The sequence below is a fragment of the Euleptes europaea genome, chromosome 9 (genome assembly GCF_029931775.1).
Source record: "Euleptes europaea isolate rEulEur1 chromosome 9, rEulEur1.hap1, whole genome shotgun sequence".
Classification (NCBI taxonomy): Eukaryota; Metazoa; Chordata; class Lepidosauria; order Squamata; family Sphaerodactylidae; genus Euleptes; species Euleptes europaea.
The window spans coordinates 9,216,348-9,234,523 of NC_079320.1; the positions used below are offsets into that span (position 1 = coordinate 9,216,348).

The window sequence follows — 18,176 nt, forward strand, 5'->3', positions numbered from 1 at the left end:
AAAATGCTATGAGAGCTAATTTTATTTTTAGACCCTGCCGATATTTCAAAAATTAAATGAATCGTCTCCACCTGCTCCGCCGCTTTGGCTCCACCGACATTCGGTCCTAAGAGAATGTGGGGGGGGGGAGGGAAAGCTTAGCCAAGAGCGGTCTGTACAAACCATTAAAGTATTGCAAAGCTTCATTTCAGCAATGGACTCTTGCTTTCAAAACAATGAACCCACACGGTGGCCAGAAAGCAATGAGTTGACCTTGGGCTGGGCAACCATCAGGATACGGTGTCATTATGAAAAAGAAGGGAGCAAGGGAAGGAGGGGAGAGATTAGTCTAACAAAATTAGAGACTTAAAAAAAACAATAAGGAAATATAGGGTTAATTCACAAATGATGGTTAATGTCTTCACCTACTGTGCCCTGGTGGTGGTGGGAAAGGCTATCAAGTTGCATTTGACTTCCAGCGACCCTAGCCCCTTGAGAGCTCTTATCTGGCCCGTGAGCCAGCCAAGGCAGCCACCCCTCCCTCTCTCAATCTGGGCTGGCGAGGCATGGCCCGGCCAGACGAAGTGACATTTATGTCATATCTGGCCCCTGTAACAATTCAGTTCAACACCCCTGCCCTAGGGTTTTCAAGGCAAGAGGTGGTTTTGCCGTTGCCTGCCTAGAATCTCGGAGTTGGAAGGGGCCATACAGGCCATCTAGTCCAACCCCCTGCTTAATGCCGGATCAGCCTGGAAAATCCCTGACAAGTGTTTGTCCGATGCATACCTATTCTCCCCAGTATCAGAGGAGCATGCCTATTATGTTAGGTGCTGTGGAACACAGGCAGGATAATGCTGCTGCAGTCGTCTTGTTTGTGGGCTTCCCAGAGACCCCTGGTTGGCCACTGTGTGAACAAACTCCTGCACCTGATGGGCTTTGGTCTGATCCAGCAGGGCCTTTCTTATGTTCACCCAGCATGGACCCCAACTGCCTCCCCTGTGCTCCAGGCTAACAAGTTCCCCCTCAGGAAGTCAAGTGTACAGCTTCAGCAAACCCTGCCTTAGGATATCCCTGGAGCAAAACACAGATTTGGTAATTCCAGGTTGTTGGCGCAAGACCATCATCACTTGATAAGGCGTTAGACATCGACTAAGCTGCAACACGAGTTCTCCGCTCGTACCAACCCCAAGGATCCAAGTCTGAAGAGCAACTGGATGGCCCAGGTAGCATCAGTCCCCTAGTTAGACGGTTCTACTTTCCAGACACCTCTAGCATGCCTATCTCAAAGTATTTTGGAGGTGCCTGAATTTGAACTCCAGCTTTCCCTAAAGCAACGTCTAAGTTCCTTCTGGCTCCAGAATGGAAAACCCCCTCTTAAAGGGGGACACGGTAGACTGTTCTTCCTCGCAAGCTAGCTAACTTATCCTTATATTTATTTACTTCATTTGTAACCCGCCTTCTTCCCAAACAGCAATCCAAAGCGTTTTCTCAGCCCCACCTGCCTCACAGGGCATCTGTTGTGAGGAGGGGAAGGGAATGTGATTGTAAGCAAGCTTGATTCTTTCTTAAGTGGTAAAGAAAGTCGGCATATTTAAAAACCCCAACAACAACAAAGCCCCGACGTAGTCAGCAGTGTGACCGTGAGGAAACAGCCATGCATAAATGGCCCCATTCTAACTAGTATACTACATCGTCATATAGGCTATGCATTTGAGAGGCTGTTTGCTACTTGAAAAGTCAGCTTTAAACTGCGGCAGGGAATGCAAAGAACTCTTATGGGACTGGGGAGTAGGTGGACAGGCAGCTGTCGTTTGGACGCTAAGAGCTATTCAAGCACGAAGCAGCTGCCACATTCATGGAAGCAGAGAGACAGGCGGTGGCTCTAATGGCTAAGCTTTTTCCCAAGCCCCTTTTCTCCACGCTGGTTCACGCCAACAGAGCCTGCAGAAGTTCTACACAGAGAATGAGCCTAGAGCAAGGATACTGCTAATACTACTTCCCACCAACTTTATTTGAAAGAGATATTAAAAAAAACTATGTCTGCAGCTCTTGAGAATTCAATGGGCAAGCAGGGTTCAGCCTGATCCAACACCCAGGGTGGAAGTCTGTGAAGGACTGTGACACGTGGGAAGAGCAGAACGGGACGAGAAGGATACTTCTATATTTATTTCAGCCAACAACAGTTTCGAACATGATCACGCAAGCTTTAACAAGTCAGTACTAGCATTGTAGAACTTTCGGATGCTAAAATGGTCTCGAAGGGGCCAAGTATATCTGGACAAATAAGACATCACATTATATGCTCGCTTAAAGAGGGATATATACAATGAGTCTGCTCTGCAATCTAAAACATTTCAGATGCAAAAAAGAAAAAAGGCATATTTAAAATCATCGTTTTTCCAGAGAGCCCCTTTCTACAGCGTTGAGTGGCTGCAGAATTAGTTTACAAACAAACAACGTTCTACCAGTAGTAGGTGAGAAATGTGTACAAAAACATCCCAGCTATTCTCCCTTCTGCTCAAACAACCACCCCCAAGAGGAAAGGGTGTGAATACCTATCTGCTAAAAGCTTCAGAGCGACTCTAGATTTACAAGGACAATTTGGTGACATGAAAATCGGCACAGGTGAAGCAAGATAGCGATCGGCCGGCAGGAGAGCAGGTACACCGCCCACACTATTGTTCCCCGGGCCAGCTGTGGCCCCTGGTTACCACGCAAGCACCATTTGGCCTCTGGATGGCTGATTTTGCACATCAAGACTTCGGCTGCAGCGGAGTCCCCTTTGGGCCAATCTCAAGATTTCATGGCAAAGATTTCATCTGCCATCAAGGAAAGAGAATTGCTATCATTTGCCATCAAGGAAAGGGAGTTGCTAAATGCAAATGTAAAAATATTTAAAACAGGGAAAGGGGATGGGGTGGTGAGAGAATCTTTTCTGACCCCATTCTTGCCCCTGCAGTCTTCTGCACAAAGCCCTGGCTTTAGCCAAAAAAAGAAAGAATGCAGAATTAAGCCAAGGAAAGGGAGTTGCTATCATTTGCCATCAAGGAAAGGGAGTTGCTAAATGCAAATGTAAAAATATTTAAAATAGGGAAAGGGGACGGGGTGGTGAGAGAATCCTTTCTGACCCATTCTTGCCTCTGCAGTCTTCTGCACAAAGCCCTGGCTTTAGCCAAAACAAGAAAGAAAGCGGAATGCAGAATTAAGCCAAGTTCAGTGAGAAATTGAATGTAACTAACTTAACGCTGCTCCCTTCCCTTCCTGCTGCAGAGAAAGCAAATAAGACATCTGATGAACTCCCAGATGTTTCTCTTTACAGAAGCAAGCCAAAGCAAATTCATATAAAACCTTACTGGGGGGGGGGGGTCCTAACCTTTACAATAATAATTTAAAAAACTAACAATTTCTGGTTCAAGCCTCATCCAGCCACAAAAGGAGAGTATGGGGGGAATTTTTTTGCTAACTTGCAAACAATATTTCATAAATTCATCACCCTTGCACAAGTTCAAGAAGCCATATAGGCTCTATGGTTCACTTCGCATGCATACGCAGGAGCACAACCACACACGAACAACTCAGTGGTGTGCCAAGGATTACCAGGTGTGCGCATGATCCACTATGTGTGCGGGGCAAACAGCAGCTCCCGCATCCAGGTCTTCAGAAGGGGCCCCAGGTTCCACCCCACGTTTCGCAAGGTCCATTCCGGGAAAACCAATGGTTTTTTGCTGAACCATTTCAGTGTTGCGACACAGGAACCCATAACTCTCCTCTGTCGTGCTATAACACCCTAACTGTTCTCCGCAAACACAACACTTAAGAAATCTGAACGCAAGATAAATATTGTAAAAAAACCAGTTTGTTGTCATATTTGATAAACGCAATGAAGATGAACCTTGCCCTCGGACATCTGAAGCAGGAATGCAGCTTGGATTCGGCGTGATTTGAAGGAGGGCTATAAAGTGCTCAAAAATTCTTTGACCTGGGAAAAATACAACAAAGCGCCAGTTGTTAATGCTTAATGGACAGGTTGCTAAATCTCAAGCCTGAACTCCCCCAAGAAGCTAAAATGACTAAACTGAGGCTATCGTACTTTGGTGACGTTATGAGAAGACAAGGGTCTCTGGACAAGACAATCATGGTAGGAAAAAAATGAAGGCGGCGGTAAGACCCATGAGACAGAAGGCAAAAAACTAATAGTCTCAGCCAGTTTTTGGTTGTTGTTCATTTACCTTTTCGATCATATTTTCATGCTTGTCTTTATTGCCTTTGAAGTCTTCGTTTACATCCAACGATAGGACCGGTACCTCTTGCAGATAGTCAAAATCCGTTCTGTAAAGGAATTCAACAGTTATATTGGGAAACTGGAGACCCAGGAGGGCTGTTCACTCGTTACAGTGAATGCATGTACAACCTCCATTGACATGCATACGCCTGATCATAAGAACGAGCCAACACTTTCCAAATTCACTTTGTAGATGAAACTGGGGACAGGTACCTAGATAAATGCGGGGTTTAAATCACATGTTCAGCTGTACATGTGTTGAATGTAACATGAGAATTACTCAGCAAGTGTAAGGAAAAATCAGGAGTGCACAGTACACAGATTGTACATGTGTTCACTGTAACTTGTGAACAAGTCTAGAGAGGATACATGTTATATCAATGTTAGGGGATTGTCCTGACCTGGACAGCCCAGGATAGCCCGATCTTGTCAATCTCGGAAGCTAAGCAGGGTCAGCTCTGGTTAGTACTTGGATGGGAGACCACCAAGTAAGTCCAGGGTTGCTACGCAGAGGCAGGCACTTGCAAACCACCTCTGAACGTCTCTGGCCTTGAAAACCCTACAGGATCCCCATAAGTTAGTTGTGGATTGACTGTACTTAATTATTGCCCTGATCTGGATGGCCCAGGCTACCCTGATCTCATCAGATCTTGGAAGTTAAGCAGGGTCGGCCCTAGTTAGTGCTTGGATGGGAGACCACCAAGGATGTCCAGGGTTGCTATGCAGAAGCAGGCACTGGCAAACCACCTCTGAACATCTCCTGCCTTGAAAACCCTATGGGGTCGCCATTATTTCTTCATTTTAAGCATTTACATCTTACAACTCTTAACCGAAATGGGTTCTCAGAACAGCTTCATGTAGCTCAGGATACAATAAAACAGCAAAGACATTAAAAATACCTATAAAACAAACCAATAAAAATACCAAAAGCCAGCAAAAGGCCTAAAAAGACCTCAAAACAGCCAGCACAAATTATATCTGGAATGTTTTTGAAAAATCTCCCCATCAGCAAATATAGCGGCCCTGGTAACAACAGCATTATAAAAGTGAGTAACTGTAAAAAGATGCAACAGAGAATACATATATAAGCAAAGAGCACCTAGGACAGAGACTTAGCAGATGAATTCTAAACAAAGAGATGCCAAGGCCAAGAATCCTTCACAGCTATATATACACAGTCTTAAATATTCATGAAAAAAGTCCTAAAATTAGGATCTGTGGTAAATATCTAGCAATTGCGCACTGCAGAAAAGAGGCCCAGGGCACTAGAAGTGTTCCAGCATTCAAGGGGGGGGGGGGAGTACAGAACCCAATGCCTTTCTGGGGACACAGAGAGAAGCTTGGTAATTTCTACCTTGAATTTCTATTCATAAGAACATAAGAAAGGCCATGCTGGATCAGACCAACGTCCAGCAGTCTGTTCACACAGTGGCCAACCAGGTGCCTCTAGAAAGTCCACAAACAAGACAACTGCAGCAGCATTATCCTGCCTGTGTTCCACAGCACCCAATACTATAGGCATGCTCCTCTGATCCTGGAGCGAATAGCCATGCATAATGACTAGTATCCATTTTTACTAGTAGCCATGAATAGCCCTCTCCTCCATGAACATGCCCACTCCCCTCTTAAAGCCTTCCAAGTTGGCAGCCATCACCACATCCTGGGACAGGGAGTTCCACAATTTAACTATGTGTTGGGTGAAGAAAGACTTCCTTTTAACTGTTTTGAATCTCTCACCCTCCAGCTTCAGCAGATGACCCCGAGTTCTGGAATTATGAGAGGGAGAAAAGCTTCTCCCTGTCCGCTCTCTCCATACCACGCATAATTTTATAGACCTCTATCATGTCTCCCCTTAACCAGCAGATCTGTCTTAACATTACTCTCATGGGATGACACAGGTAGGCACTAGAAACAGACAACCACAAGGATAAAAATTACCGCATCGTCCTGTGCTGAAGCCAACTTTCATGTTTGTAGTGAAGCTTTTCCAGATATTCTATGGGAATGCCTTGTTCTTCATCTCTTCCACGCACATAAATCCTATTCAAGCATTTCTAAAAATAGGAGACAAGGGTGAAGAAGAATGTTCAGGCTGAAGTGGAGTGAGGCATAGCTGCCATTACCTCCAGAAAGATAAAAACACAGACTCTTGCAGAAAAAGCTGACGAGGAGACTTATGACGCTTTAAAGAATCCCCCCCCTCCCCGGTAACATGAGGTGCAAACAACAAAACACACGCATGTGTTTCTGCTCATATTGTACATAGAAGAAGAAGAGTTGGTTTTTATATGCCGACACTTAAGGGAGAATCAAACCGGCTTACAATCACCTTCCCTTTCCATCCCCACAACAGACACCCTGCGAGGTAGGTGGGGCTGAGAGAGCTGTGACAAGCCTAAGGTCACCCAGCTGGCTTTGTGTGCAGGAGTGGGGAATCAAACTGCCTACAGCACTCTAATACCTCAGCAACCAAAAACCACTCGGCACTCCTTCCCCCAATTTATGTTGATGCATTCAAAATTCCTGCTAAGCCTCATTGCACAAACAAAATAAGACTGTATGGCAAATACATTAAAGGAGTTCTGGAAAAAGACGCAGCCCCAGACCCGAGAGAGCATACCAATGGATTTGGTGGATGTTCTCAAACATGATAACTAAAGCCTGGACAATATTTCAAACTCTCCAAGAGCCAGAAGAGCAGTGTTACTAAACTGGGGCTACACAGTATAATCTTTTTTTCCATGTTATACATACAAAAGAATATCAACCACAAGATCAGCAGCTTGACTGAAATCCTAACCTCCATTCTTTTCCGGGCCTCCCTAGGGAAGACTGGAAGCTAGAACATTCTCTTTGCAACGGAAGACTCCAGAACAGAAGAGGTAAAGCTTGTGGGAGCCAACATGGTGTAGTGGTTAAGAGCGGTGGACTTTAATCTGGAGAACCGGGTTTGATTTCCAATTCCTCCAAGTGAAGCCTGCTGGGCTAGTCAGTTCTATCAGAACTCTCTCAGCCCCACCTACCTCCTCTGCTGTGGGAAAGGGAAGGTGATTGTAAACCGGTTTGAGACTCCTTATGGTATAGAAAAGCAGGGTATAAAAACCAACTCTTCTTCTTTTCCATCAGTGGAGGAGGAGGAGAAGGAGTTGGTTTTTATATGCCGACTTTCTCTACCACTTAAGGAAGAATCAAACCGGCTTACAATCACCTTCCCTTCCCCTCCCCACAACAGACACCCTGTGAGGTAGGTGAGGCTGAGAGAGAGTGACTTGCCCAAGGTCACCCAGCGGGCTTCGTGTGTAGGAGTGGGGAAACCAATCCAGTTCACCCAGATTAGCCTCCACCGCTCACGTGGAGAAGTGGGGAATCAAACCCGGTTCTCCAGATCAGACTCCACTGCTCCAAACCACCGCTCTTAACCACAACACCACGCAGGAGAACACCGCAGTTCCCTGCCAATGGTCAGCCTGAGAGATCTTGAGATTAATTAACTGAGGGGCACAATTCCACTTAAAATTACAGTCTGCACTGGACAGAATGTCCCCTTCTCTTGCTTGAGGAAGAATTTGACTTCATCACACATACACATTGGACCACGCTTTATGACACAACATTCAACCCAGCATTTTCTGGATGCAGAAGAAGTTTAAGGTGCCTATTCCAAATACCAAAACCTTTAATAGCATAAAATATACAGGTTAGACAATGAAAATCTTGCAAAAAAGGTCAAATTACATTGCAATTATAGAACAGCATTCATCTCTGGGTTTTGTCATATTGCACTTTTATGGCACTCTGAAAGAATTTGGCTACTTTCTCCATTATAATGGAAGGAATATTGTTCAGGAGGAAGGACAAATTGGCAGAATCAGAGAGTCCCGTCTTGTTTGCCAAGATGGGAGTTAAAGGTTTGGATCGAATTTCTGCATAATAAGAACATTAAAAAGCATATGTGGGATAGTTGCAATACCACTCCTCCCACAGGGACAATTCCTGGCTAAGTGGATGTCTGTATCTGTCGAGGCAATTCTTCTTCATTGCTCGACGCACCCAGGTCACAAAGTAATCCTTACAGCCCATTCCTGACCTCCAAGGACAAATGTCCTTTGGAGGCCAGGAAGGGGCTGCGCTGGTGTTTGGGCCCCCTGTGCCGGCATTACTTGCGCCACCCGGGATGGGCCGGACGCCAGCCTCCTGGCGCTGCTGGTAGCGCTGCCCAGGGACACTGGCTGGGCCTTCCACCGGCGCCCTGGGGGGCATAGCTGCCAGTAGGCAGCTTCCTGTCCCCTTTCAGCATGGCACACCTGCGAGGAGAACGGCGTTGCGCTGTTCTCAATGGGGCAAAATGTCCCATTAAAAAATTTAAAAGCTGGCAAAAGGCTTTTTAAAGCCTTTCAGCGGCCAGGAAATGGGTTTGGAGGCACCATGGCGGAGCCTTGGCCACACCATCCCCGGCAGCAGAAAGGTAAGGAATGGGCTGTTAATCTACTCAGATGACAGGAGGCAGGCAAACACGAGAAGATACAGCCCACAGCCTTAAAAACCGGTTCCTTTCCAGGACATGAAGATAGGATGTCCTAATTCTGCCCATGCAGGTGATCATATAGCCACAGAGCTGAGGTCTTGTCTACCCCTTGCAGTCCCATTCCTGCTGGTTTGTAACAGCTAGACAGGCTATTTCTAGATTTTTTTAATTTAAAGGTGCAAGCACCGGGTCATTACTGACCCATGGGGTGATGTCACATCCCGACATTTACTAGGAAGACTATGTTTACGGGGTGGTTTGCCATTGCCGTCTCCAGTCATCTACACTTTACCCCCAGCAAGCTGGGTACTCATTTCACCGACCTCGGAAGGATGGAAGGTTGAGTCAACCTTGAGCCGGCTACGTGAAACCAACTTCCGTTGGGATCGAACTCCGCTCGTGAGCAGAGCTTTGACAGCAGTACTGCAGCTTACCACTCTGCGCCACGGGGCTCTTTTTATTGACAAAATATTTATCTATGTACAAGGTCCACCAAGGTGGCTAACCATTGAAAACATCTACAATAAAATCACATTTCAAACCATTAAAATCACTCCCCCACCCCCCGAATCACCCCGTAAACATAGTCTGCCTAGTAAACGTCGGGATGTGTCATCACCCCATGGGTCATAAATGACCCACTGCTTGCACAGAGGACTACCTTTACTTTACCTTTAAGGATTGTATAGATTAATGAGGAAAATAAGAATAGCTGCTGAGGAGAGCTCTTTCTCCATAAGGCTCTCTATCTAGGCGGGAAACAAACTGAGCTCTAGGGTTTACTGTGCAGGAGACAGGAAATGACGAGGTTAGCCCTGCCTCCCTGAGCAACCAGTGGGAATAACCCAGATTCAAGATGGCCTCCTCCTCAGAGCAAGAATGTTTCTTTCTTTACCTCATTTTTAACTGAAGTTTTACCCCATCCTTTTCAGTTGTTTCATGGCCACCATCCCTTCTGAGTGCTGCTTTATGGTTGTTTTATTATTACAGCTTTATGACTTCAGCTAGAATTGCTTTGTTGCTGTTTTTATGCCCCTTCAGGGTGTTTTATTGCTTATTTTATGGATGTTTTTTATTGATATATTTTATGGTTTTATTACTGAATATCTTTTTGGCTGCTTTAACCAGGTCTCTGGAGAGGGAGCCCATACACTTATGAGGGTTAATCTATCACCTGCAAAATGTATTTCAGGTGAACAAGCCCGTGTTCAGCAACCTATGGGGTGGGGAGACAAATATTCTCTGTTGTAATTCCTGCTAGAGCCTTTTTTCTTACCTCAGGGGTAGCTCGGAGATAAATAATACCATCCAGTTGAAGACTAGATCCAAACTGCTCATGCATCCAGTTATGCCAGTCTTGGTATATAGTCCATTCTGTTTCATTCATACAGTCAGACTCATATAGATTAGATGCAAAGATGTACCTTAACAGCAACAACAACAAAAAGAGTACTCTGAGTTCAATATAATCCTGAATTCCTCCAGAAACTGTGTATATTCAAAGGGTAAGAGGTGAGAATGACAGAAAGAAAAGAGATGAATGGATCACTAGGACTAGTCAACTAAGAACCCACTGGATTGTTTTGTGCCTGTGCATGTTAAGTGCCATCAAATAGCTTCCAACCCTATGAATCAGTGTCCTCCAAAATGTCCTATCTTTAACAGACTTGCTCAGGTCTTGCAAACTGAGGGCCGTGGCTTCCTTGATAGAGTCAATCCATCTCTTGTTGGGTCTTCTTTTCCTGCTGCCTTCGACTTTTCTTAGCATGATCGTCTTTTCCAGTGACTCTTGTCTTCTCATAATGTCTCATAGTGTGACCAAAGTACAATAGTCTCTGTTCAGTCATTTTAGCGAATAGGGAGAATTTAGGCTTGATCTGATCTAGAACCCATTTGTTTGTCTTTGTGGTGGTCCACGGTATCCATAAACCTTTTCCGCAACACCACATTTCAAAGGAATCTATTTTTTTCCTGTCAGCTTTCTTCACTGTCCAACTTTCATGCTGGAGAGCCAGTGTTGTGAGGTGGTTAAGAGCAGTGGTTTGGAGCAGTGGACTCTAACCTGGAGAAATGGGTTTGATTCCCCACTCCTCCACATCAGCGGTGGAGGCTAATCTGGTGAACTGGGTTGGTTTCCCCACTCCTCCACATGAAGCCAGCTGGGTGACCTTGGTCTAGTCACAGCTTTCTTAGAGCTCTCTCAGCCCCACCTACCGCACAGGGTGTCTGTTGTGGGGAGGGGAAGGGAAGGTGATTGTAAGCCGGTTTGATTCTCCCTGAAGTGGTAGAGAAAGTTGGCGTATAAAAAACGACTCTTTTTCTTCTTATAGGGAATACTTTGGGATAAATTAACTTGATCTTCGTTGCCAGCTACACACCTTTACACTTAAGGAACTTTTCTAGCTCCTTCGTGGCTGTCCTTTCTTCTCAGTCTCAATTTGTTTGGCACAAATCAAAAGAAAGGAAAACACCATCACCAGACTATGGGTGGGCGAGTGGGAAAAGCAGCTTAGTGGCTCTCCTGCAGTTACAGAATAATTTCCCTTTGGGCACAGGGCCACAGCCCGAGTACCTTCTAGAAGCATTTTAAATTCTGAGGCACCTTCTTATTTCCCTGCGAACTTTGAAGCACTGTGGCTTCTTCCTTTTTCACCTTCCAGATTCCTTTCCTCCTGTCATCTTTTTTTGAGAAAGGTAGTCAGATTATGTGGATTCTCTCCTCAAACTGGGGATAGTGACCAGGGAGAATCCAAGCAGGGGAAAGTATTCACACAAGACAAAATTCGTACCTGTCACTATAAACTGATCTCTCAAAGAAAACGACGGGGTTCTCTGCCGTTTTGAGCTTCCCATCGAGAGATTTCAGCTGTGCCCGGATTCTGCTCAGGCAGGCGTACGTCTGGAAAGTGAAGGACCACCTCTCCGGCTTTTCATACATCATCTGAAGTAAGTTGCCACCACTCTTTTGAGAGGCCGTCAGCTCCTGTTTAGGCAACAAAACAAGCAAAATACCGTATGTTTTAGTGGCTGTTTTACAATTCTCAAGGTAGCTCTTCCCAAAGGAAGGCAAAAACCCCCCAGGATCCCTGGCCAATCTGGCCTGGAGGAAAATTCCTTCCTGACCCCAAAGTGGTGATCGGCATTACCCAGGGCATGTAATGGCCACAAGAGCAGAGTACTGACTCATCCCTTCCTGCCCTCCCTCTCATGATCTGCCTAATGATAAAAATCTGCATGATCTGCACGATAAAAATGCAGGTTTGCTTGCTGCAACCCTCAACACTTTAAGAAAGTGTATCAACAAATTTGACATACATAATCATTCATTTACATAGCTCAGTGGACGCTCAGCTGCATGTCAGCATTCATCTAACCACTAGAGGGCAGACTGTGTGCCAGTTAAAACAGTGATGGCATTAAAAGCCGCTTTTGGAAAAAAGATTGATTAAAATTGAACTTTTGTTCCTCTTATAAAGAAGTGGTATACTTTTACAATTTGATGTAGAGGGGAAAGGGATAAGAATTTTAAGAAAAGGCAAGAGCAGCAAGCGCTAGTTACAGGCGAGACAGTTTCAGAAGATAGCTGTTTTGGTCTGCAGTAGGACAGCTAGATTTGAATCCAGAAGCACCTTAGAGGTTTTAGGGGTATGACCGTTCAAGAGTTAAAGCTTCCTTCATCAGATACCAGTAGGCATGGAGATCCCTGAGGCCTTATATCTCAGTCAAAAGGTGGGAGGGGTGTTGCAAACAAGGGAGTCAGGAAGCAGAGGGACAGTGTCTGAGTACCTTCTTTGCGACACCCCTCCCACCTTTAGACCGGGGGAGGGGGTCCTCTCTTTAGATTTCTTTGAAGAGAATGCAACTTTCATTCAATGAAGGAGGATTTGGTTTCCCTGATCTTAGTGTATATCATCAGGCATACTTGTTAACTTGTACCAATTATTGGGATCGCTCTTTGCAGAAGGACTAGCCATTTTGGGCTCTTTTGGAGGCCTCTTGTCTGATGCCCCTCTGTAAGAAGAAGAGTTGGTTTTTATACCCCCATTTTCTCAACCTTTAAGGAGTTTCAAACCGACTTACAATCACCTTCCCTTCCTCTCCCCACAACAGATACTTTGTGAGGTAAGTGAAGCTGAGAGAGTTCTGAGAGAACTGTGACTAGCCCAAGGTCACCCAGCTGGCTTCATGCGTAAGGGTGGGAAATCAAACCCGGTTCACCAGATTAGTCTCCAGTGCTACTGGACTGGAATCTAGCTTTGGTTCAAGCAAGTAACACCAGCATGGGCAATGTAAATTTTGAATGAAGAACAGGAGGCTATAACCAGAAAGCAATTGTTCTGTCTGGAGCTGTTATGCAAATAAAGCCATCTTGCAAAAAGTAACCCAATTTACATTTTTATTTTTGTGCTTTTACTTCTGCATTTTTGTTGTGGCAGCTGGTCACAAGCTTGAAAAAGCAGAGTCCAGGGACCCACACATTTTGGCTTGACCATTATTTGCCACTCCTCCAAATCAAACCAGGAACAGAGAATTGAGGGGAAGCAGCAATTCAAACCAGGCACTAGAGGGGGGGAAGCAGAAGAAACCCATAGAATCAGAGAGTTGGAAACCATACAGGCAATCTAGTCCAACCCCACCCCCCTCACTAGTTCCCCTTTCCCCAACACTTGATACAGAAAGTCCACTATAGACAGGATTGAGGGGGACGAGTCTTGGTTCACTTCCCACTCTCCAAAACTAGTGAGGTCCCCCCGCACCCCGCCCCGCCGGGAAATTGCCAGCTTTTGTCCACTCAGCTTTCTGTAACTCATGGAGAACTAGGAGAGGATCTTTGTAGTGGATATCAGGGCTAGGGTCAGTCACCACAAGGGAAGGGGTGGTCACTCTTGATTACCTCAGGGGCGAATATGTAGAACCCTGGTTTGTGATTATGGTGAGTGGCAATAGGTATGCAAAAGCAATTGACGAGGGACTGCAGATTGAGATGATCGTGAATGGTAACAGGTGTGCAAAAGCAATTGATGAGGGACTGCAGATTGAAATGATCGTGAATGGTAACAGGTGTGCAAATGCAATTGACGAGGGACTGCAGACTGAGATGACCGTGAATGGCAATAGGTGTGCAAAAACAAAGGTCACGTACTGTGGACTTATACCAAGTGATGCACAAGTAAGCTACTGACCAGGAGAAATTTACCCTCAACTGCTAGGCCACACATTTTTTTTTAAAGTTGTTTGTTCCCTGTAAGAAAGGAGGGACTTTCCTGGTTTTCTGGAGGCAACTCTTACCACAGGTGAATAGTTATTTACAAACTTGGTTTCAAGACAGATGGGAGTAAGGGGTTATAGGTGGCAAATACATCAGCCGGGGAAAGCTTAGTTTGAACTAAAGAGGGGACAACTTGGAATGGAAGTAATCAAGACATCAGATTTCCTTCAATTGCTCTGTTAAACCAAATAAGCATCAGGTACAGAGGTGCAAGGGGTTGTTTTTTGTGTGTGTGTGTGTTTAGTCTTAAGTAACCAATGCTCACAGAAGGTTGCCAACGTCCAGGTACTTGTTGGAGATCTCCGGTTATTACAACTGATCTCCAGCTGATGAGATCAATTAACCTAGACAAAATGGCCACTTTGGCAATTGGACTCTATGGCATTGAAGCCCTTCCCCTCTCCAAATTTTGCCCCCCTCAGGTTCCACCCCAAAAACCTCCTGCCAGAGGCAAAGAGGGACCTGGCAACACTATGCCCACAAGGCTGTGCAGCCTGCAAGTTAAAACTGCAACAAATGACCTAGGCTGACATGCGGTAGTTTTTGCCTGTTTGTTCCACCCCACCATTTATGGCTCCTGCATTGCAAAGAGTACGTTTTTCTTCCCTCCTGATAATATGATCATGCACAACGCATACGTCATACCTCACAGTCATCTTGGCAAGTCTGAACGTTGCACCATTTTGCTACGGGCTCCGGAACAACTTCCCACTCTTCTTGTTTGAGAATATTCACAAAGGTAGACTTGCCTGCAGCTGTAGAGGGAAGGATTATGCTTACAATGAAGTATGATGCTAGTTTGTCCCTTACCATGGATATATCCTAGAATGTGAACACATGGAATACACGAAGCTGCCTTATACTGAAGCAGGCCCTTGGTCCATCCAAGTCAGTATTGTCTACTCAGACCGACAGCGGCTATCCAGGGTCTCAGGCAGAGGTTTTTCACATCACCTACTTGCCTAGTACCTTTAACTGGAGATGCTGGGGATTGACCCTGGGACCTTCTGCATGCCAAGCAGATACCTTACCACTGAGCCACGGCCCCTCCCCAAGATTACTTAGCAACATTTTCATTTTAAAAGGTTTGAGGTATTTCAAATATGTTTAGAAGGCACATACCACAGTATTTCAGAGGCTTAAGGTAGTTCAGGGGTCCCCAACCTTTTTGAGCCTGCAGGAGCCTTTGGAATTCTAGAACAGTGGGATGGGCGCAGCCACAAAAAGGCTACAGCAGGAGGTAAAGCCAGCCATGAAATGGCTGCCATAACTTAACATCAGATGCACAATGAAGATCCTTGTGCTGTTGTGGCAGCTTCTACTAAAGCGAGATTCTAAAAAAATCTGCACAGCCAGTCAAGTCTCAAGCGGCTGACTTTGTTGGGCAAGTCTCACCAGGTCCCACCCACTTTCTAAAATCACTTGGTAGGCCCCAGGAAAGGTGTTGGTGGGCTCCATGGTGTGCACAGGCACCACGTTGGGGACCCCTGGGGTATATAATATTCTGAAGAGGGTGAGCGTTGTTCTCTTTCCACTTGATTACGGTCCTCATGGCAGTGATAAAAACAATTAAACACACGACACCAAAACTGATAGAGGGAGACAAACGAATCTCCCTGAGGAGGGAGTTCCAAAGTTTTGGCACCATGACAAAGAAAGCCCTTTCCTGGGTTGCTACCGTCTAACTTCAGAAGGCATGGGCACCCAAAGCGGGGCCTCAGAAAATACATCACCTGTGAAGCATAATAAAGCCTGTTCATTCAAAGCAGCAACTTTGACACTGTTTGTAGGAAAGCTTAGAGGCGTCCACCCTTTTTTCCGACTAGGGCCCCTGATTATCAGGTAGAAATTCAACAGATGCTGTTTGCATTGGGGAACCATCACCTGTTGTACTTCCGCCTGTCACACTGCTGCTACCCCAGGCACTTAGCGTTTAAGGAACATTTTGAGGCAAGGTGCATTTCATTCATTTGCTGCAATAGCACTGGAGCCGCCAGCAACGGTGATTGCTTGTAATAATCTTTATGACTCTTAATATTTATGCCAGGCAGCATTCAGAAGAAACTGGAAAAACTGGAATACCGAGCTGTGGAGGCACTCAGACCAAAAGCAAATGATGCTGTCAGCAGAGTCAGAGGAGGCAGACCATTATGTGAAAGATATGAACCATCCTTAAGTAATAACTTTTTTAAAACACCATTTTTCTATGAATTTACACCTGCAATTCCTTATTTGTCTTGTTTATTGCAAGCTACTTTGAATATGTAGAATGATGCAGGGTCTCCTAAATAAAAACAAACACAGTAGGAGAAAGATGAGAAGACACCTCTCGGCACAAAGTTTCCAGTTTTTGTTTTAATGATATTCGGCCATCTCAGGAACTCAGTGTGTCTGCCCATTAGCAGGATGAAACATACTTTTCCATACAGGTTGAGTATCCCTTATCCGAACATCCGGACTGACCCGAAAACCAGACTTTTTGAGCTGGCATTCAGGCATTACTCCCAGGCCCCCAGCAGCACGCCAATTTGCTTGAAGATAGTTCAATGTACACAAAATTATTAAAAGCATTGTTTAAAATTACATTCAGGCTATGTGCATAAGTGTATATAAAACATACATAACACATAAAATGAATTTCGTGTTTAGACTTGGGTCCTATCCCCAAGGTATCTTATTATGTATATGCAAATATTCCAAATTCGGTTGCCAGGTCCCTCTGCCACCAGGAGGTTTTTGAAGAGCAGCCTGAGGAGGGCGGGGTTTGGGGAGGGACTTCAATGCCATAGAGTCCAATTACCAAAGCAGCCATTTTCTCCAGGTGAACTGGTCCTTATCAGCTGGAGATCAGTTGTAATAGCAGGACATCTCCAGCTACTACCTGGAGGTTGCCAACCCTAATTCCAAAATACGGAAAGATCCGAGATACGGACCGCATCTGGTCCCAAGCAGTCCAAATAAGGGATACTCAACCTGTATTAACGAAGACAGCAATCCTAAACAGGTCTACTCAGGCTCCTGCTCATGTCTACTCAATAAGATGATTCACGAAAGCTCATACCTTACCAGAAAATATTTTTGTTCGTCTTTAAGGTGCTACTGGACTCTTGCTCTTTTCTACAACTCAATAAGACTTACTCCCAGGTAAGGGTTCTTAGGATCTAAAAGAGTCAGAGTGGTCCCCATTCATCTCATTGAGTGGGGCGGAAGGAAGGAAGGAAGGAAGGAGGGAACAATATACCCCACCGTGAGCACCTTAAAGGGCCTCCAAACCTGTACCCTCCTGCCAATTTTTGCTCCTCTCCCTGCGACATTTTTACCCCGCCCTTCCTCCAAAGAGCTCAGGGCAGCCTGCGTGACTCTCCTCCCCTCATGTTGCCCTAACAACAACCCTGCGGGGTAAGCTAGGCCGTGAAACGGCGCCAGGCCCTGAGGCCACCCTCTGAGCTTCCAGGCCGGTCGAAGGAGAGGCTCTCAAGGCGGGTCTCCTCTCTCCTAAACCGGCTCTTTTCCCCTCTCACTCCCCCTTACCTATATTGCCTTCGACGGCGATCTTCTTGATCCTCTCTGCCCGGCTCCTTTTGGGTGGGGTCGCCATGGAGACCGCTAACGAAGGACCGACGGCTTGGAAGACGGTAGGGGCGGAAGGACAAAACAGGCGCGCTTTTCTGCCTTCGCGCCGGTTTCGGTTTCTTCCTCGCGCGCCGATCTGCCTTTGCCGCCGGCGTTCGAATTGGGCGCGCGGTCGCCCCGGGTTGGCTGCGGCGCGCGGTGACGTAACGGCGACAGTTCCTTCCTCTGCCTCCCTCCTTCCCGCGGCCTCTTTATCGCCACTGCTTCATTTGCATATTTTGTCGTGGTCTCTCTCCCCCCCCCCCCGTTTTTCTCCTCCTCCTCCTCCTCTTCTCGGCCACCTGTGATCTCTCTACGGGTGCCTGAGAGGGTCAGAAGCAGCCCCTAGGCACCGCGAACACCTCCAAACCTGCTTCTCTTGTACTGTACTGTAAAGGCGACCGCATTCCGGTCAGAGGAACAGACGCCGGATGACAAAGATTTAATCGAGTGCCGAGTCATGGATGGAGGCACAAGGCAGGCTTGTTGAGCCCTGAATGCATCGATTG

At 46.0% G+C, this 18,176-nt stretch overlaps 1 protein-coding gene across 1 annotated transcript; it reads right to left on the reverse strand.

Annotated features, from left to right (window-relative positions):
* Nucleotides 1–3,903: 3,903 nt before the first annotated feature.
* On the reverse strand, nt 3,904–17,654 carry DCK (deoxycytidine kinase). The gene is made up of 7 exons (XM_056855538.1): nt 17,587–17,654; nt 14,701–14,810; nt 11,576–11,769; nt 10,063–10,210; nt 6,200–6,315; nt 4,209–4,308; nt 3,904–3,958 (listed from the first exon to the last, which is right to left on the reverse strand). Exons 1-7 carry the CDS (start codon nt 17,651–17,653, stop codon nt 3,932–3,934), a joined length of 762 nt encoding a protein of 253 aa, XP_056711516.1. The 5' UTR covers nt 17,654; the 3' UTR covers nt 3,904–3,931.
* Between the last annotated feature and the right edge of the window lie 522 nt (nt 17,655–18,176).